The 21,634-nt window shown below is 34.5% G+C and overlaps 2 protein-coding genes and 1 non-coding gene across 5 annotated transcripts; 1 reads left to right on the plus strand and 2 right to left on the minus strand.

The window, feature by feature from the left end:
- Window positions 1-68: 68 nt before the first annotated feature.
- LOC110789718 (probable pectinesterase 53) lies at window positions 69-4,984 on the minus strand. Of its 2 annotated transcripts, none has more exons than XM_021994427.2 (4): window positions 4,465-4,984; window positions 3,242-3,431; window positions 1,373-1,815; window positions 69-562 (listed from the first exon to the last, which is right to left on the minus strand). In XM_021994427.2, the coding sequence occupies exons 1-4, from the start codon at window positions 4,854-4,856 to the stop codon at window positions 409-411; spliced, it is 1,179 nt and encodes a 392-aa protein (XP_021850119.2). In that variant the 5' UTR covers window positions 4,857-4,984; the 3' UTR covers window positions 69-408. The 2 variants fall into 2 exon arrangements, with proteins under 2 accessions (XP_021850119.2, XP_056696992.1); XM_056841014.1 differs by having other exon boundaries at window positions 69-580; window positions 4,465-4,974.
- Window positions 4,985-14,434: 9,450 nt separating this feature from the next.
- Window positions 14,435-14,507, minus strand: TRNAE-CUC (transfer RNA glutamic acid (anticodon CUC)). Its single transcript has one exon. It is a non-coding gene; the product is annotated as a tRNA-Glu (tRNA).
- Window positions 14,508-14,540: 33 nt separating this feature from the next.
- LOC110789719 (protein CHAPERONE-LIKE PROTEIN OF POR1, chloroplastic) lies at window positions 14,541-21,634 on the plus strand. 2 transcript variants are annotated; one of them, XM_021994428.2, is made up of 5 exons: window positions 14,541-14,694; window positions 15,464-15,685; window positions 15,781-15,884; window positions 19,539-19,986; window positions 21,285-21,634. In XM_021994428.2, exons 2-5 carry the CDS (start codon window positions 15,549-15,551, stop codon window positions 21,433-21,435), a joined length of 840 nt encoding a protein of 279 aa, XP_021850120.1. In that variant the 5' UTR covers window positions 14,541-14,694; window positions 15,464-15,548; the 3' UTR covers window positions 21,436-21,634. The 2 variants fall into 2 exon arrangements, with proteins under 2 accessions (XP_021850120.1, XP_021850121.1); XM_021994429.2 differs by having other exon boundaries at window positions 14,543-14,694; window positions 15,528-15,685.

A 21,634-nucleotide genomic window follows, 5' to 3' on the forward strand; every position in this document is an offset into this window, starting at 1 on the left:
AGTATAAAAATTCCATTTGTTTAAGGCTTTTTTGGAAGCTAAAATAAAACATATCACAATACATGAAGTAATAGTTACAACATATTAAAGTATAGAATTAAAATTTTAAATAGTTTATATTACATTGTTAAGGAAAAATCGACCCGGTCCAAAATCGAATCAGACCGGATCGAAGACCGAAAATTGATATTTCTCGATTTGGAGACTGGACCGATTGCCTTTGGTCCAATCCGGTTTGGGTCGGTCTGGTTCGATCCATTTTTTTCGGTCCGGACTAATTTTTGCACACCCCTAGTCAATCGTGCGTAAATTGATGAAGATGAAAAAGGATAAACATCAAAAATTACAATGTAGCTAGAGAAGACAAGACTAAAGAGGAAAATGAATGGTTCTCAAATCCATGTTAAATTAAATTAAGTTCTTAAGCCATTCATAGCCATCTATGAAATCATAGGAAATGAATGGTTGAGCTTCTTGTGATGTTAATTCCCTCGACCATGATACCCTTCCTCCATAGTTAGCTCCCGGTCCTGAGCACTTGTATTGTCCGTAAAATACCGTCCTGCACATTAAACCAAAACTATCATGATGTCTTCATTAGTGTTTTCTATAAAGATGGCCGTGGGCCAGGGCCAAACTAAAAAAGGGCGACAAGAGAAAAACTCGGTATGGCACAAACACAAAAAAGCACTGCACAAGCACGAAATCGTGGCCAGGTGCTGCATTTCTTTTGGAAAAAGCACGACAAGACGTGCCCTGCTCGTCACCACAATGCCATAGTAAAAGTAGGCATATGTACGATGGCTCATCCCGACTCGAGGGATTAAGCCACATTTAAAAAAAAAAATTGCCCGCCTCAGCTCAGCCCGGGCCCGTTACAAGTGAATTGACACAGGGCTAGACACGTTCATGTCACAATTCGTGGGCTCGGCCTGACCTACAACCATCTTTATTTTCTATTATTGTACTAATATTAGCACTTTCTAATAAAGATAGTTGTGGGCTATGGCCCAACCCGACACGAAAAAAGCCCGCCCGACTTGGGCACGAAGTCGTGGGACATGGACCAGGCCTGTGTCGCATTTTTTAAAGACAAGACATGTCACGACCCATCCAGACACAGCAAAACACACTAAATTTAGCAAAATTAAGCTTGCACATGACATCCCACCCCGACACAATGGCACGTGGGCCTGAGCCACATTTTTGAAAATTTTGTCCCGGCCCATCCTTTTACAAACGGGTTTTGGCAAGGGTCGGGCCATTCAGGCCCATGGACTCGACCCGAAGTCCAACTCAGCCCACAACCATTTTTTCCCTATTGCTGTTACTAATATTATTGAGAATGTAGTTTAAGAGGAAGGAGACATACATATCCCTATTTTTGTCACCCCAATCATACCATCCCCCCGGGGCAATGATCTTGTCCATGTAAGTGTACGCAAACACAACCCTTGAGAAGGTACCCCAAGCCCGACCAAGGTAAAGCCCGCCCGACCCGGTAACCCTACAATTCACAAAAGAAAACCCAGTTTTCTCCGTGAAACTCTCCCTCTTTTGAGCAGTAAGAGCTCCATAGTGGTTTGACACGGCGTGTAGATGGCACGCATCGTATAGGGAGAGTCCGTTTCCAAACACGAAATCCACAGATCCTTCGATATAGCAATCCTTGAAGTAATGTCTTCCTATGTGATCAAACAAAGTGTCTTGTGTCCCTATGAATTTGCACCCTATGAATGCTGCTTTGTCTGCTGATATCCGAAGTGCTACTGCTTGTTTCCCTAGTGCTCCTGTTTGCGGCAATGGCGCTACATTCTGTTTTTAAATGAACATAAAAAAAAAAGGGGTGATTCCAAATCAATAACGGTTATTGATTAACATTACATATCACATGGCATAATCGTAAATAAATAGACTTCGAAGATATACGTTTAATTTCAATTTTTATTCATTTAAGCTCTCATTTTATTCATTTAACCTAAAAGTTTGTTCTATTAATGCACTATTTTCATTTTTTTTTTGTTTCCACCTTTTTTTTTGTTTCCAGTTTTTCTAACGATTTAATTACGAAAATTCCATGTTATTTGCACTATTTATAATCCTCACTACTAAGGTATACACATTCTAATTGAAGAAACATGGAGACTACAGAAGAAAAAAAAAATGCATGGTTTTCAGTTGATGACTGAGTTTAATAGCGTTTTCTAAACACATAATGATGGATTGATAGAACTAATCAAATAGTTCAAATATCATTGATTTTAAGTTGAGTAAGGATTTGTTTGTTTTAATTTATCCCAGCAAAAATAAGTTTAAACAAGTAGATAAGTTCAGTTTAGTCAAGATAAGTTAATATCAGTTGAACCAAACAGAGGTTAAGAGACTCTTACCTTATTTAAACTTAACACCATTTTCATTTACATTCAATCATCTATAAATAAAGGTCTTCATTTTTCAAGACTAATAAAATAGTTCAAATATCATTGATTTTAAGTTGATTAAGGGTTTGTTTGTTTATTTCAACTTATTCCAACAAAAATAAGTTTAGATAAGTAGATAAGTTCAGTTTAGTCTGGATAAGTTAATTTATGTCAAATTCAGTTGAACCAAACAGAGCAAGAGAGACTCTTACCTCATAGAACTCAACACTATTTCCATTTACATTCAATCATCAATAAATAAAGGTCTTCATTTCAAGACTAATCAAATAGTTCAAATGTCATTGATTTTAAGTTGATTAAGGGTTTGTTTGAACTCATATTGACTTATTTCATCAAAAATAAGTTTAGATAAGTAGATAGGCTAATTTCAAATCAAATTCAGTTGAACCAAACAGAGGCTCATAGACTCTTATCTCATACTATGTAGAACTCAACACTATTTTAATTTACATCCAATCATGTTCTCAAGGCTAATCAAATAGTTCAAATAGTTCAAATATCATTGATTTTGAGTTGATTAAGGTTTATTGTTTCAACTTATTTCAACAAAAATAAGTTCAGTTCAGTCTAGATAAGTTAATTTCAGTCAAATTCAGTTGAACCAAACAGAGCCTAATTAAAGACTCTTACCTCATGGAACTTATCACTATTTTCTTTACATTCAATCATCCATACATACATGTCTCCATTTCTCAAGAACTAAGAAGAAGTAAAACCGAAAATGGCGAAAGAAAACGAAGATCAATCTGATAATTAAGCTTATATATATGTTAAGAAGACATGGTTGAAAAAAAACTGACCTTGAAAGTGATATTTTTGGCAACAAAGAAAGGAGAATTAACAGCAAAAGTAGCAGAGCCATAAGTCCCTAATGGCTGACCACTCTGCCCTAATCTGTCAGCAGTATCATCCCATTCAATTATGGTCTTATCTGCTCCTGCTCCTTTTATTTTTATGTAAGCCATTGTTCTTGGAATTTCCACCTTTTCCCTGTTTATTTCATAATAATTAGTATCAAATTAAGTCTATAATTAGTATCAGAATGGAAGCAAAACAAATTAAACAGCATTTTTGTAGACAGACAAAAGTAAGCTTGATTAAAAGACGGGCTTGGCCGGGTTCGGGCCAAATGTGTAACTAAAAGCCATTCTCATAGGAATTTCCACCTTTTCCCTGTTTATTCATAATTTAGAATCAAATTAAGTCTATAATTAGTATCAGAATGGAAGCAAAACAAATTAAACAGCATTTTTGTAGACAGACAAAAGTAAGCTTGATTAAAAGACGGGCATGGTTGGGTTCGGGTCGGGCTATGACCAAAATTTATGACCATTATGTCGGTTTGGGCCTAATTCCGGGCTGAAATTTTCTGCCAAAACCCCGTTATTTTGGGTCAAATTCGGGTCGGGACATAATTCTATAGCTAAATTTCCAATTCTAAGTTGCCCAAAACCCATCAAAAAAAATAAAACCGGGTCAAGTCGGGGGCCAAAAAGCTGAATTTTCCTGCTCAAAACTCGCTATTTTGGGCCAAACTTCAGGCAGAATTTCCCTGCCCAATACCTGCTATTTCAGGCTTGGGCCAAATTCGTAACTAAAATTTCACTTTTTAGTTGCCAAAACCCACCCAAAATTTTTTAAACCATGTGTTGGGTGGGGCCAAACTTCGGGCTGAATCTTCCTGCCCAAAACAAGGGATTCAGGCCGTGCCAAAGTTATAAGTAAAGTTCCAATTTTTAGTTTCCCAAAAACCCAAAAAGAAGATTTAATCGGGTCGGGATGGGCCGGGCCCAAAATACGGGCCCCGCCAAATTTATAACTAAAATTTCCGATTTCGAGTTGCACAAAAGCCCCCATTTTTTAAAAAAAATCGGATCGGGGTGGGCCAGGCCCAAATACAACCCTTCAAATTCTGCCCAAAATCGCTATTTGGGCCGGGCCGGGCCGGTCCAGCGGGTCGAGCTCACAAGACAACCAACCTTAGTCAAAAGATAAGCTAGCTCTGCAATGAAGCACTACTGACCTGTATGTTCCTGGACCAACAGAGATAACCACACGACACGAGTTAAGAATTGGGAGTGAACTTATAGCCTTCTGCACACTACCAAAATGCTTCGACGACGGTTTCGGGTTTTCCCTCACTTTAATGGTTTTGCAAGGCTTCATTTTCTTCTTCTGTTGTTGTTTGTGTTGCTCAAATTTCATTCTGTTGTTGTTGTTGTTGTTGTTGTTGTTGTTGTTGTTAGACCTGGATTTGGTCTTAAACCCAATTTTGTTAACCCATTCAAAAAACTCTTTCTCACCAACTCTCAACTTCACATTAGTAGTAGTAATTGATGCATCATTTTGGTTAGCCTCAGCTAAGGGAACACATAGAACACACAAAGAAAACACAACTACTCTGAGTATTATCATACTTGAGTTTTTCTAAGTGATCAGAGTTAGGAGAATGTGGTTTCTAAACAAGAAAAATGGAATGTGGAAATGGAATCCTATATAACGTTCATAATATAGTTAGGATTTTTAGAGAAATCGGTGAAAATAAAGGCAGCTCTATATGGACCTGTGACTTCAGGACCTACCATATATTAATTCTACAAATATTGACTTTTAGAAATTTGTTTTTAATCTAATTATGTTTGTTTTGTTTTGTTTAGCTGTGTATAAATTGCCCTTGTTTTCACGAAACTGTATCAATAATCACTATCTCTGTTATATAAAGGAACAACTGAGGCGAGGTTGTTTTTTGGATATCAGATATGTGAGGTAACATACATATCAGCTAAAAGACAAATGTAGGCCCGGTCCTGACATTTTAAGGGCCCTAGGCGAAATAAGGGATTTGGGCCCCTTCTAACATAATACGTCTTTAACTGAAAAAATATCTTTTTTTGTGAAATCCATTATATTGTTAAATTCAAATCAATAAAAACTTACTATATCTCCTTTGCAGGATCCTAGAATTTCAAAATCCGGCTCTAGTCGATTTCTTGAAATATTTCAATAAAATAAACGGTTTTTTCATGAAATACCCCCGATGTTTGCAAAAACGCACCAAATACCCTCGCTTGTTTCGATTCACATAATATACCCTTATTTTTTTCCAAGTTTGCACCAAATACCCCTAAACCGACCTTCCGTTAGTCCTCCGTTAAGTCGTGTTTATAATTCACAGAATACCCCTATTTATAAACCTATTGCACAATATACACCTATTTGGAAACTAAGTTGCACCAAATACTCAAACTGGTTTTAAACTGCAGAATTTGATTTCCACAAATTGTTCACCTAATTAATCAAATTAATCAACCTAAAAGTTAAACATAAAACAAAAATAGAAGTAATAATCAAAGAAAATTGAAATGATCAAACAACAAATCCAATAAGAAATTGATTGAATTGAATTATATTGTTGGTGTACATATCGATCAGTGCATTAGTCAAGTTTAAAACTCCACCACCAAATCAGTGCGATTTTTTGGTGTAGTATTTACAGGTCAGGCGCTTAGAATGAATGATTTACTTCATTCGTATTAACCTTTTAAACTTATAGGAGCTACCTGTCGTCAATCCTAATCTTCTAGCTCTTTCCCAAAACTCCACCAAATCAGTTGCAATGCTACCGATCAAATTCCATGTCAAGTTCCCAATTTTACCACTTCAATATTTATGAAACAAATGGGTCCCAAGTACTATACCAGCAAGTCAGCAACATCTAAGTACACTCTACAGTCTACACCAACAAAATAATGGCAACAACCAATTTTTCAAATGACAGATTAGTTAATTCCTCTGAATCTCTGGTTGTTTGTCACCAAATTTTTTATCAGGACTTGGTGCCATGTATCCCAGTTACGCTTATAAAGGAACAGATTGAAGTGTGGAGAGGACCGAACCATGAACCTGTGGGGAATGGAACTTTTCTTTCAGCGCGGGAGTCCGTTGAGAATTCCATAAAAAATTTGGTTTGGGATTCTTGAGGACACGAGCTTGTGTACGGAGTTGCTACAAGTTCAAGGGAGATCTGGGAGCAGTTTAGTATTTGCTTAATGTCACAGAAACTCAAGTGGTGGATCGAGCTGGGCTAAAATACCCGACCCAGCCAACACAAGAGCAACCACCCGCGCCAGCAAACCTATCCGTGGATGCGAAAGACCACCCAGATTCCACCACCCCCGTCGCATCCATCAGCAACCACCACCCTACTGTCGCAGCCATCAACAACCCCCTCCCAGCCAACACACCGCCGCGAAACTTCCGCGCCACCGGAGAATCGACAACCTTCCCAATGCGGCCACCGGAAAACGACCACCCTCCGCGAAGCCAAGTCGACCACCATCAGCATCTGATTTAAGTGATCCTCCGGATCACTGCCGGCGACCAGAGATCGGCCTCCGCCGGCGAGGAGAGAGAAATAAAAAAATATGAGATCGGACGGATCTACCCAGAATTACTGGGTTTCGAGTAGGTTGAAGCTTGAAGAACAGGGGAGAGGAGAGAGAAATAGAAGAATATGAGATTTTTTTTTTTGAGTTTCTGCCAAAGGGAAGGTAAGTAAATGGGGGTCATAACACAATTAAGGGCAAAATAGTAAAACTCCACTAACGGTAGACTAACGCCGTTAACTGTTAGGTGCATCTCATGAACAGTACGGATAAATAGGGGTATATTATGTGAATCGAAACACGCGAGGGTATTTGGTGCGTTTTTGTAAAGCTCGGGGGTATTTCATGAAAAAACCGTAAAATAAATACTCACTTAATTATAAGATAATTAATATACGTAAAGAGATATTTTTTGAAAATAAAGGTTCATTTTGAGCACATAAAAATATCAGTTAATTTTGTCTTTATTAAAATGCTTATCTATTTTAAAACTTATAAACTCATAGTCCATCAAATAAGCATTTTTTTGCTCACATATAGTTATATCAATTAGAATTGAGTATTAAAATTCAAATACTACGTACATAAACTCAACGTAAAACACAAAAATAAAAATATTGACAAAGTTTAAAAAGAAAAGAGAAGAGTTAGTAAGGGGAGTCGAACCCTAGACCTCTAAGTAGATATCAAAACTTTAGAACCTTCTTTCTACCAATGAGCCAAGGAAATAACATGTGTAGTTAATGCGTTGTTTATTACTAGTACTAAATTACTGGATAGACAATTATTTTGGGCCCCTCTCCGCCTTGGGCCCTAGGCGGTCGCACCCCTCGCCTACCAAATGGCCAAAATACAAAATAAAAAAAAGTACCATTTAATTTATGTTTTGTCATTTTTCCTATTTTGTCTTTTGCTATGATATGTATTTGAAAATACTTCCTCCGTTTGAGGCGGCGTAAAAAATGGAGCGATTTCCTTCAATATTGCTTAAAGATCCAATAATTACGAAAATACGCCACTTTCTAACTTATTTCCCTCCATACCGTCCACGTCATGATGGAAGAAAGAATGGTTTTTTTTGTTTTTTTTTTTTTTCTGGTTCAGCTTAGAACCGCCAATTGAAATGGCGGTTTTGTTTTAAAACAAACCGCCATTTGAATTGGCGATTCAACGGTATAAACCGCGAACTCAAATGACGATTTTCTTAAGAGCTCTCTAACTTCTTCTGATATACATAAGCCGCTATTTCAGATAGCGGTTTATCCCTTTAAACCGTTGTTTCAGATAACATTTTATTGTAGATTTTATAAAAAAAATTAGATCGGCTTTCTTGCTGATGTGGACGATAGAGTGGGAAATAAGTGAAAAAGTAACGTATTTTGAAAATTTACGAATATTCAAGCATTATTGAAGGAAATCGCTCTAAAAACTGAACTACCTTTTATACCCTCTTCTTGATTTGAGTTTTATTAACTTAAAAAGCCTTTTTTTTATATATATATTTTGCTAACCATAAACTGATATTGAATAACTATTTAATAATTTATATGAAGTTCTTTTGTTAACCTATATACGAAATTACTCATAGGACTAGAGAAATCAATAAGTGAATAAGTCAGCTCTATAATTCTACAAATATTGACTATCAGAAATTTGTTTTTATCTAATTATGTTTTTTTTGTTTGTTTTGCTGTGTATAAGTAGCCGTTGTTTCAATGAAAACGGTATCAATAATTATTATTGTCTTATACTCCGTAATAAAACAAGGCAACAACGAACAAATAGATCGAGAGTATTGTAATGGGATCATGTTGTAAAGAGACTAATCACAAGGTTATAAATGCAAGAAATTAAGAATTAGCATATACGGAGTAGTTAGGGTACGTTCTGTTCACCTTAAAAAAAAAAATCAGGTCCAATAAGTTTAGATAAGTTCCAATAAGTTCAGATAAGTTCCAATAAGTTTCAATAAGTTTCAATATTAATAATAATATTATTATTTATTATTTATTATTTATTATTTATTAAGTTTCAAGAAGTTTCAAGAAGTTTCAAGAAGTTCCAATAAGTTTCAATAAGTTCAGATAAGTTCCAATAAGTTCAGATAAGTTCCAATAAGTTCAGATAAGTTCCAATAAGTTCAGATAAGTTCCAATAAGTTCAGATAAGTTCAGATCAGATAAGTTCAGATAAGTTCAGATAAGTTCAGGTCAAATAAGTTGAACAGAACGCACCCTTAGTGTATATAGGCATTAACGGTATCAATAATCATTATTGTTCTAATGAAAAAGAACGTAATAACGAACAAATGGAGAATGTTGTAATGGGATTATGTTGTAATGAGACTAATCACAAGTTATAAATGCGCGGATGAAGCATATATATGTATATAGGCATTAACGGTATCAAATAATCATTATTGTCTAATAGTAAAAGAAAGCAACAACAATCAAATTGATCGAGAATGTTGTAATGGGATTATGTTGCAATGAGACTAATCACAAGTTTATTAATGCTCGGATGAAGCATATACGAGTAGTACATGTATATAACCATTAATTAAAGGCATCTATATATAATCATCGTCTAATGTTAAAAGAAGGCTACAACAAACAAATGAATTGAGAATGTTGTAACGGGATTATGTTGTAATGAGACTAATCACAAGTTTATAAATGCCCGGATGAAGTATATATTAGTAGTGTATATATGCATTAACGATAACAATAATCATTATTGTCTAATGGTAAACGAACGCAACAACAATCAGATGGATCGAGAATGTTGTAACGAGATTATGGTGTAATGAGACTAATCACAATTGACGGTATCAATAATCATCGTCTAATGGTAAAAGAAGGCAACAACGAACAGATCGAGAATGTTGTACTATTGTCTAATAGTAAAAGAACACAACAATAAACAGATGGATCGAGAATGTTGTAACGGGATTATGCTGTAATGAGACTAATCACAATTGACGGTATCAATAATCATCATATCGTCTAATGGTAAAAGAAGGCAACAATGAACAGATCGAGAATGTTGTAATGAGACTAATCTCACAGGTTAATTTATAAATGCCCGCATACAGCATACACAGAATAGTACGTGTATCGATTTATATCGGCATTAACTAACAGTAACAATAATTATTCATCGTCTAATGGTAAAAAATGGCACAAACAGATGGATCGAAAATGTCGTAACGAAATTATATATATGTTGTAATGAGAATAATTTAACGACTATAATTCTATAAATTGTGCTCCATAAATGGGTTGAAAATAAGACAAGTAATAGTAGCAGTGTATGGCATTGTTAGTTGGATTTTTGTAGAGAATGTGGGTCAGGGATTCAGGGTAAGGTTAGAGTCATTTCCAGTGCAAAAAATGTCATGTAGTTTCGAAAACACACACATGTGATATTATGATACCTATTTTCTGGGTAAAATCAAATTTACATATCCATGGATATGTGGACTGTGGTACGGTGTTGTGCCCACTATTTTGGATCATACGAAATTATTACGAATGTAATAATAATCGTATGGTTTGCATAACGTAACGTACAACTAAAAAACAATCAAGTATGGCTTTTATTCTTATTGTTTATATAGTGGAGCGTTAAAAGCCTTCCTAATATACTCAAAAAGTGAAAAGTACTCGTAGAAATATTCAGACCAAATCAGAGTAGGAGTGAGCATAACATGATACCATATCAATATTTTAGAACTCGGAAGCGGAAGTTGTTGCAACCAAAAGCTCTTGCGCGCACAAGGTGTACAATAAATTTATTGTACACCAAGATAACTTTTATGCAGTTTTTTGTAACTTTAACCTATTTTTCTATAATTTTTATATTATAAAATTAAAAAGTTGTTAGATAAACATTTTAAAGGGTTAAATGATTAATGTATACATTATTAGTGCTTTTGAAGAAATAATTTTTATTCAAATGAAAAAAAATTATCATTAAAAAATAGATAACTTTTACATATATAAATGTAACTTTTAAGCATTTTGAGTCAACTTTTACTTCGGTGTACAATATTTATTGTACACCCATTATAAATAAGAATTTGTGTGTTGCAACATGTTCCTGAAAATCGGAACCGGAACCTGTTACAACATGTTCCTAAAAATGGGAACTGGAACTGGAACTTGTTGCAACTTGCAACAAGTTCCGGGGGTTCAGGACTTCAGGGTAGCGTGTCATTTTTAAAAAATTTAATAAAATTATTGCTAATTAGAAAGGGGGAAAAAAAAAATCTAATTTATGGTTTGGGATTTATTGTTTATGGTGTGACCTTAAATTTTAATTCTATATTTTCTAAAAACGAGCTTGAATTGTTTTATATTTTGGGCATAGGAAGGATGTTTTTTTGTTTAAGGTTCCTGATTTTAGGTACTCAGTCATTGGTGTGTACAGGGTACTCGTTCCTAAAAATTGAGAATTGGAACCGAATCTTTTTGCATAAGGTTCCCAATTTTGTTACCTGGAACAAGAACTTGAACAACATGTTACAATTTCGTAGCCGCGAGTTCTTAACAGGTTCCATATTTGCCGAATTATTAGAGCGCCATGTAGGATTACTACTGATTTCGGCCAATGAAAAATAAGATTTCTAATTTATTTTTGAATTAAAATGATCGATTGCCACGTAGATACTTAGTTAGGTGCCACATAGGTATTTTAATTAATTAATTACTAATATATACAACTTCCATCTAAAATCAAACACTCTAATAATAATAAAAAAATCTAAAATAAAATTCATCCAAAAACAAACAATAATCTAATATGTATATATATACTATGTATATAAATAAAAGAGACATATTTGCTGAGCTATTAGAGCGCCACGTAGGAAATCTCATGGTTTTAACCAATGAAAAATAAGATTTTCAATTTATTTTTGAATTAAGAAAATCGAGTGCTATGTAGATAATTAATTATGTACCACGTAGATATTTAATTTAATTAATTAATTAATTACTAATATATTCAACTCCATCCAAAATCAAACGCTCTAATAATTAAAAAATCTAAAATAAAATTCATCAAATCAAACGCTAATCTAAAAAAATTCAATCCAAAATCAAACACTAATCCAATACTAGAGCGCCACGTAGGAAATCTAATGGTTTCGGCCAATAAAAAATAAGATTTCGAAATTATTTTTGAATTGCAAAAGTCGAATGACACGTAGATAAATAATTAGGTGCCACATATATATTTTTATCAATTAATTACTAATATTACGCATATACAACTTCATCCAAAATCAAACACTCTAATAGTAAAAAAAAAAAAAAAATCTAAAACGAAATTCAATCCAAAATAAAAAACTAATCTAATCTAATATATAAAATATAGTTGTTGGTATATATAGAAGTTTTATTTTAACTTAACAATTTAATATAATCCGTGTATCGCACGGGTTAAAATCTAGTAAATAATGAAAAAAGGCTATATAGTAAAAGCACCGACGTAACCTCTATTATGCACCCGAACGATATATATACTCAGGGGCGGATGCATAGTGTAAACTGGGTAGACAAATATCTACCCAGTTTTTTAATTGAAAAATCAGTTTAATAGGTTGAGTTTAAAAAAGTAAACAAAACATGAATTTGTATAATGTAAGGAGTCGAACCCATGACCAAAGGTGGCAATATCATACCTAAATTTCCTTGCTAATCACTCTAGCATCTTACCTTTATGTTTCTATGTTGCAGATTAAATATATAAACCTTACTTTTAGTTTGCCAAGTATTTAAAATTCCAGCTTTTTTCCCCTTTTTCGGGGATGAGACGTCATATTCTCATATGATTTTTAATTTCTACTTCGTATATTTTTAAAGTTTTGTTGTTATTTGATTATGTAACACGGAGTACTCCGAACCGTATACATTTATCTTGTATAATCTTTAAAATCTTACAATTTATAAAATAAAAGTGAACGGTGAGATTGGTAAATTTTATGTAATCATTGTAATTAGTACTCCGCAAATTGTCATGTTCATTGTATCCTTTTGAAAAAAAAATGTAGTTTTTATTTCTTTTAAAAGTGTCTATCCTGTTTTAAAATCCTGGATACGCCACTGAGTATACTGATATAATAAAAAATGGTAACGTTTTCAAGATCGAGGGAAAGGAGCATGCTGTGGAACTACCAGAGTTGGTTGGTTTTGTTATGATGAGCATGACTTTAGCCAAGTTATACACAAAATGATGGCACATATATAATTGGCACTACAAATTATTTACTTGTACTATTCTCATATACGAAGTGTATAATTACTATATAAGCATTTTGCAATGGAGTGCAATTTGTTTCTCATCTTTTGCTTGGTTATTTGTAGTATTATCAAAACTATAAATAATAATGTATGACATAATGCACTAATGACACTTATCAATCTTATGTATGGCTAATGATGAAAAACTTACAACTATAGTTATCACTTGTTTTGTTATTTATAGCACTATCACACGTACATTTTTCAAATCTAGTAAGGGTGCACTATTTGCACAAATATTAAGGGTCTGTTTTATTCGACTTATTTTGACTTATTTCAGACAAATTTTTTTATGAGCACTTTTTTCATCCAATTAGAAATGGGGACGACCTTGATGTTGTGTTGGCTTTGCCAACTTCTTGGGGCAGGAAGTTCGCCCTTGCAACTTATCTTCTTAGCAACAATCTTTTTGGCTCGACGAAATCCGTAAGTATGGAGAGACAAGATATATCCGTTTATGAAGCAGGAGATTCTTTTATGGGTGTTCTACTAACTTGCGCCATCATCATTAATGGTTAAAGTAGCATCGAGTTGCGCTTGGAAACCGACAAGTTTTTAGCTGCAATAAGTTTAGATAAGTTCGATTGAGTTTAGATAAAATTGGGTTCAGAAAAAATAGTTCTTTCAGATATTTTCACAAACAAATAAGTTTATTTCAGGCAAAATAAGTTAAGATAAGTCCAGTTAAGTTCATATAATATAAGTTAAGACAAAACAAGTAGAATAAAACGGAACCTAAGACAATTAAGACAACGTGGGTATAAAGGTGGGTGTATATAATAAAATATGAATAAAGTAAGAGCTAGTGCAAAATGGTGGATGACTATACGAAAAAAATGAATAAAATAAGAGAAAGTGAGTGCAAAGATTTAAATTTTATAGGGGCAAAAATAAAGTAAAACACAATGTAAAGAACATTAATTATAAAACGAAACAAAAAGGAAAGCGTAAACTTGTCAATTCCATGAGAGGATACTCCTTCATTGAGAATTGTTCAACATATTCCTTTGGATCGTACTCTTGAGCTTAAGGGATGGCTATCGTATGACACATGTAAGCAATGACAGTTCATATTTTCCTTTTTCGTACCAAAGTATAACATATGATTATGAAACACCAACTTCTTGGTACTCTTACGAGTAAAGTTTAAATGCATTAGTAATTAACACACTTATTAAAAAAAAAAAAATTTGGTGCATTCTTCTTAGAAAATACCAATAAATCATACGACGTAGATTTTGTCTATAAAATGAGCTAATTTCGTGATCCATTGATTTTCACAAAGGGGGGGAAGAAAAAACAATTCCGTTGCCGGGACTTGAACCCGGGTCTCTCGGGTGAGAGCCGAGTATCCTGACCAACTAGACTACAACGGAATGATGCTACATATTGCATATAAAACATTAATAATAAATACAAAAGAAAACCTTGTCTGGTCTCTTGTTTCGTCACTGACTCACTGCGGTTGCCTCTTCTCCTATCTGTTGTGCACTTGCGCTCGGAACTCAGCTGAAACAAGGGCGAACTACAACTGATAAACCCATCTCCATTTTCTATCTCCAGGTTCCTTCTCTCTCTCTCTTTCTCTCACCTCTCTATGCTTTAAAAATACAACTAATCATCGGTTTTGTGATTGCCATTTTTTGTTTGCCCCAATTTTGTTGATCTTATACATTGCCGAGAAATTTGGCGTTCTGGGTGTATAATTCTTGATAATTTAGTATTACCCCCCTTTTTTTGAGTGGGATTGTTGGTAATTATGTGAGTTTTCCTTAAATGGGGTTTCTTTGTTAATGCATGTTAATTGTTCGACGAAATGCCGCACCGAAAAGGGTCATTCAATTATGTGTTTTTTTTCTTCTGTGCTAGCATATTAGAATTTTGGTACTGTTTGTTGTTGAGTAAATGGGGATTCTTTGTTAATGAATGTTTAATGTTCGACGAAATGTCCCACTGAAAAGGGTCATTCAATTATGTGTTTTCTTTTCTCTGCTAGCATATTATAATTTTGGTACTGTTTGTTGTTGAGTAAATGGGGATTCTTTGTTAATGAATGTTTAATGTTCGACGAAATGTCCCACTGAAAAGGGTCATTCAATTATGTGTTTTCTTTTCTCTGCTAGCATATTATAATTTTGGTACTGTTTGTTGTTGATTCAATGGGGTTCTTTGTTGATGCATGTTGTTTGTTCTACGAAATGCCCCATTGAAAAGGGTCATTCAATTGTGTGTTTTCTTTTCTCTGCTAGCATTGAAATTTTGGTACTGTTTGTTGTGAGTTATTGGGGTTTATGAATTTGTTGGGAATTTTTGTTCTACCGTGATTTTGCAGGTGTTGTGAGTTGCTTCCTAATTTCAGTAAATTGAAGATAGTTTGATTGTGGTTTTGACATCAGGGCTGTTGTACATTGGTTAAAATGTCTGTTTCGGGTTTAGCTGGTAGTCCTTCGGGTTATTGTGTTCACTTGCCTGCTCGATCCTCAAGAGCATTAGATGGACGACTTTGTGCCTTACCTCAGCTTACAATATCTGGGAGGCTCATTCGACTTGAAGGGTATTATCCTAATTATCCTCAATATTATTTGAATCTCTAGCTCTTGGCATAATAATAATGACATGGACTGTGTCTAATACGCTCTCACTTAACAGAAATTGCCTGGGTCAACTTAAGAGTAGATATTCCCGGCCTCGGACTCACTTGATCAAGTGTGCTATGGATGCTTCTTTTGGTGATTCTATGAATAACCAATCTGGTAATCCTTAGTACTATATTTGAGATTCTTAGTTGGTTTGAGTGGTTAATAATTCTTTTACTTGATATCATCTTTAGCTTTTGTCCGTAACATGTAATTAACGTCCCTATTATCATCATGAAACACAACATTCACTGGGTTGCAGTACATGAGAATGACCTACCTTTTTTCTCCAATCTAGGAGTTCGAGTACCTTTGGTGTTGTTACTTATGTTCATATGTTATTTTTTAGGTCTTGTTGAAGTACAATAGTTGTTGTTTTTGTTCCTTTACTGGGGAAATCTCAAATGTGGAGGCCGTTGGTGTTATTGCATGAGGATTTTGACATTTAAAAGTGATAGCTAAATTACATTTAGCTTTTCATAGTTTTATTTTGAATGATATTTGAATATAAATGGTATGGTTTCTGGACACTCAAAGTAGGATCCACATTACAACTTACAGTTGAGATATTGATTTGCATGGGTTAAAACAGACTTGGAAGGAAAAAAGGATTGTCGAAAGGTTACTGTCCTTCTTCAGGGAGGATGTAGAGTTATGTTTTAGAGAATTTTAGAATATAAGAAGGTGGCTTTAGGTGTATCAATACATGGCATTGGCTTATGGAGGCAATATAACATGGTATTGCAAATGGAGAGAGGTTTCAACTGTGGAGAATCTCACTCCTTACTCATCCCTCAGAGTTGAAAAGTCAGTTTGAAAGCTTTGTCATCAGTAGTTTTATACTTAGTTTTTCTAAGTATCTAAGGAGATGTAGCTTTTTGAAGTTTGTGTTATTCCAGCGGAAAACATGGGCACTTATCTTTGCCAACATAGTTGTGTCGTGCCCTTGCGTGAAGACACCTATGTTAATTGTTACCTTTGTGCCCATACTGGGTCTACAGCTATACATGCTCGCTGCACCTTGAGGGAGGCCAGAGAATGTCTCAACTTCCCTTGCTAGCCAGTACTCAGCTTCTTACAAGCAGTCTGAGCCTCTGATTTCTTAATTTAATGGCTAGGATAAACCATGCAGGGTTTTGTTTAATGCTTCTCTATGAATAGCCCCTCTCTGCGGAAGTTGTAATCAGGTTTTTGTGTTTGAATGGAGTTTTCGCAAGCTATGTTACCCTAACTCAGGTACCCATGTCGGACATGGTTACGTGTCCAAGTGTCCGACTCGGTTATTTTGTGATTTTTTTAAATGATTTTGGTCCAAAATGAAGTGTCCAGTGTCCGATTGTCGAGGATCCGACACGAGTACTTAAGGTAAAATGAAGAGTTTAAGTAAAATAGTTGGCAAAAGTTGGCCAACAGAGCCTTGTCAAAGTTGTCATGTCAATTGAACATCATTTGATCCTTGTTTTATAAATTTCATAATTCGTTTTAAAAAATAATAAAAATGTAAGAGATATGTTTATGGAGTCTATGAGTCATATGTAGGATACAATATATTCTCCCTTTGTCCACAAATATTTGTCATGTTTTGGGAAAGAAAAAGACCGAGCAAAGATCTTTTACAGCGACATCTGCCTTTAAAGAGGTAATCTACCTAAAATTACATTTAGAATTGACACTCATTTTATAATTTATTGCATGTACAAAATTATACTTCCTCCGTTCTTTTTTTAAATGACACAATTATTTAGACACGTTTGCCAATGCACAATTTCAAACATTAATATCTCCAATTATGGATAAGAAAAAATTATAAAAAGGTGATATTTAAAAAATATTTATTGAGACGAATCTAATAAGACCTCACGCGACTATGTTTTTTCTTAAGTATAAACCACAAAAGAAAGTTAAAGGAGCTTATGTGAATAGTGTCCAAAACTCAATTGTGTCATTTAAATAAGAATAGAGGAAGTACTGCGTAGTATTTGCTTATTTTAGATCATTTCCAATGGGCCTTAGGCAAACTAGAGTTTCACTCCAATCCTGTGCACATAATAATTAGCATTTTTATCGCAATTTAATGATAATACATATTTCCCTAGTTTATGCAACATTTAACGTTTAATGAAGTGTTTCGATATCCATGTTATTTAAAATAACATAATCTATTACAACTTTTTTTTGTAGGAATGGATTGGATGGAAAAAGGAAAGAATAACTTTCTAACATTTGTTTTAAAGGCACCAATTAAGATAAGTAAAAACTCTATAGTGTTTTTTTAAAAAGAATTGTGTGGGTATGGAAAGAAAATGACAGGAAATTCTCTTTTTTTATTTCACTCTTACTTTTTCTTTTAACCAAATTTCACATTTTCGACAGAAACTTATGTGTTTTAGACTTTGAATTTATCTTATATTAGCTTATTTGAACTTATTGCCATTATTTTATCTTATCGTATCTTATTAAACCTAAATAAGTGAAAATAAGGTGAACACAACAGAGCCCAACTAAGCTCAAAAACATGCTAGTTTATTTCTTCTTTTTCTTTACTTCTCACCCTTTCTCTTTTGTTCCTTTTCAAGTACTTTTAGAACCAAGCAAGCTGTTAATTGGTTTAATTGATATTATCATACTCCATAAGAAATATATAAATTCATGTACAGCAGATATTGCTTGTTACAGTAAAAAAAACTGACACGACTCTTAGAAGGAACAGATATACCTCATCTGCTCATCAGAAAAGAGCGTGATGCGAGTTATTTTATATGAGAAATGGAGCACTAGTAAATGAATCACTATAGGGCTAATCAGGAATGTACCTTAACAAAAATATCACCAAATAAAGCGATACTTGTTTTGATTTATCATACAGAGTAGATATTCAGTTAATAACTGGGCCACTTAGATAGTTAGATTCTTTAGAAACATCCCTTGCAAGGGAATCAGTTTTCTGCTTTGCTAATTATTTTGTATCTTGGGTGACTTTTAAATAGTTGTTGGCGATTATTAAACAACATTACTTTCTTTTGTTAATAGAGTGGTGCAAAAGTGATAAAAGCACGTGATATGCTTATCATTCTTCTTCCCTGAGCATGACGATGATCTTAAGCTTTGGTAGAAAATCTGAAGAATATCATGTCATGTGTCAGAACTCAGAACATTCAGAAGTTCCTCTTTACCGATTCCGGTTAAACATGTAATTTGTGTATTCTAATACAACAATGCGATTGTCACACCCTAGGCATTTTGAATTGCATAAACTCTAAGAACTTCATAGAAGGGTCATTGGGTTATTCATTATGCTTTTAGGAACATTGCTGGGTAGATAATTTTAGTCTAAAACAAGTTTTTGCTGTTTTTTCATCATTCTCTTTCAAAATGAAGTACCTTGTAAATCTTTCTAGGTTTCTATTATGCTTAGTTGTAAGTGTGTGCTAAAAAATCTTGTCTGATACGTAGTAGAAAGGTACAAGGCCCCAAGAACTTACATAATGTCACCCAAGGATAGTAAATTTTTATTATGCTGTTGTGCAAGTATCACAAAAATGTGTACATGATACTTGAAATTGATAAAATTTGCCATCATTTATTTCTGAAAGAACTTTGCACAAATTTCCATTTTCTAAATTATTGGGGTCTTGCATACAGTAGGATAGGTCAGAACTAGCTGTAGAAGGGGGATAATCCTTGTATTTGTTTGAGATGGCATTAAGAACCCAAATTTGAATCCCTGAATGTTATGTGGAAGTGTCGTTTTGACACCATCACTTCATGCAGATGTCTTTCCAAGAATCAATATAAAAGACCCACACAAACGACTTGGTATAAGCACCGATGCCTCGGAGGGAGAAATTCAAGCAGCAAGAAACTTTCTAATACAAAGATACGCCGGGCACAAACCAAGTGTAGATGCAATTGAAGAAGCTCATGACAAAATAATCATGCAGACATTCTATGAGAGAAAAAGGCCGAAGCTGAATATTAAAAAAAAGGTAAACGGTATTACACAGTCTCGGTATGTGCAGGCGGTGACAAACAGGTTCCGGACTCCTTCAGATAGCAAATTCATTGTAAAGACGTCTGTTGCGTTCTTGTTACTTGGAGTTCTAACCGTCCTCTTCCCCACTGAAGAAGGCCCTACTCTTCAGGTTGCCCTTTCTCTAGTGGCCACCATATACTTCATTTATAGCCGGCTGAAAAGCAAAGTTCGAGCTTTTCTTTATGGGTAAGTGCTATGCTTCTAATCTCTTATCTTCTATCCCGGTGTCACCATGCATGCTTTCATCTCTCTCCCATCATTCTTAAACCTCATAATGAACTTGTAGATGGCCTTTTGTTAAGCAATATATTCAGGTTAGGTCTTTTTGTTTAATACAGATATGAATTTATATGATTCTTGATGTGTTAAAATGCTTGGTTTAGTATCATTTCCTTGGTTTCTTATAAGCTTCGATTACTAATACTTGAATTTAGCTGAGAGAATAAATTGAACTTACACTAGGATGAAGATTTTATAGCCGAAACTGATCAAAGTTTCCACCTGGACCATCAATAGATTGTTCTTTATTGCCACTAGCCACAGCTGTGTTTCGTTTGTCCTGTTTATCTGACCCTAGAGAAACCCTTTGGAGATAATAGCATGCTGAGTGAGCCTTATAATGAATGAAACTTACATAAGCAAGCATATGACTGGTTGAGTTGTTGGCTTATTTTCATTTGAACTTTGTAAGATATTACTCCCCCTGTCCAGAATGAGTCCCTCTTATTATTTTTGGATGTTCGGAAAAAAAGAAAAAAAAAACACTTACCTGAAATGTTAATGAAATATGACTGCCTTTCCAAAAGCCTCCCCTCTATAATAGTTACGAGTGTTACTCTTATGATATACATGAATCTGCACAATCCAATGCATACCCAGCCAAATGCTACACATTTTCTCATGCCCCGCCTCTCTGCTTGTCTAGTCCAGTTCCATCTAGCAAACCTAAACAATAGCCCTGTTGGGCTAGACCGGTTAGTACCAGAAGAGGTTGATGGAACCCAAGTGCAGTACAAATGAACATAACTTCACGACCCGTTTGGTAGCCGGTAGAAAATGGTGGGAATGAGAATGAATGTAAGTGTTATTTGGCAAAAAAATAACATCATAATGTCCTTGGTAATGAAATTTTGTCTCAAACTTGGTGTTTTTCTTGATAAATTTGCATTCCCACCTAATTCCACTCCTCAAATGGTAATGGAAATTTATAAAGAAAAAGAGATAATTTTGAGTAAACTAGCATTACCATGGGACTGGATATTGATTTTTCTTACAAATTTACATACAAATTCATTCCCATTGACACCATTTATGGCCGGCTACCAAACGAGCCCGTGAAGGTATTTCGGTCAAGTCATTTGAATCCTTGACTAAAAAGGTTCGGGAAATGTGACTATTTTCTTCCGGACAGAAGGAGTAGGTTTAGTAAGATCAGTCAATTGTTGTTCTTTATTTAGTCTTGAAAATTGCTTACCTTTGTGCAGGGGTGGAGCTTTTATTTTCTCATGGCTCTTGGGGACGTTTCTGATGGTATCTGTCGTTCCGCCTATACTAAAAGGACCAACGAGTTTGGAAGTGACTACTTCTTTGTTAAGTTATGTGCTTCTCTGGGTTGCTTCTACATATCTGAAATAGCATTAATTTCCCAGTTATCCATGTTTTTGCAGGCTGATTTTTTCCATTAGGGTTTGTTATATGAGAGCATTATTTTCAGTAGATTATTTATTGAAGGGTGTTTATTTTTCTATTGAAACAAATGTAATGTTGATTAGGATCATACTTTTTTCCCCTTAACTTGTTATTATAGGGATATCAAAGGCTTAAATTGGCCATT

The sequence above is a fragment of the Spinacia oleracea genome, chromosome 3 (assembly GCF_020520425.1).
Source record: "Spinacia oleracea cultivar Varoflay chromosome 3, BTI_SOV_V1, whole genome shotgun sequence".
NCBI lineage: Eukaryota > Viridiplantae > Streptophyta > Magnoliopsida > Caryophyllales > Amaranthaceae > Spinacia > Spinacia oleracea.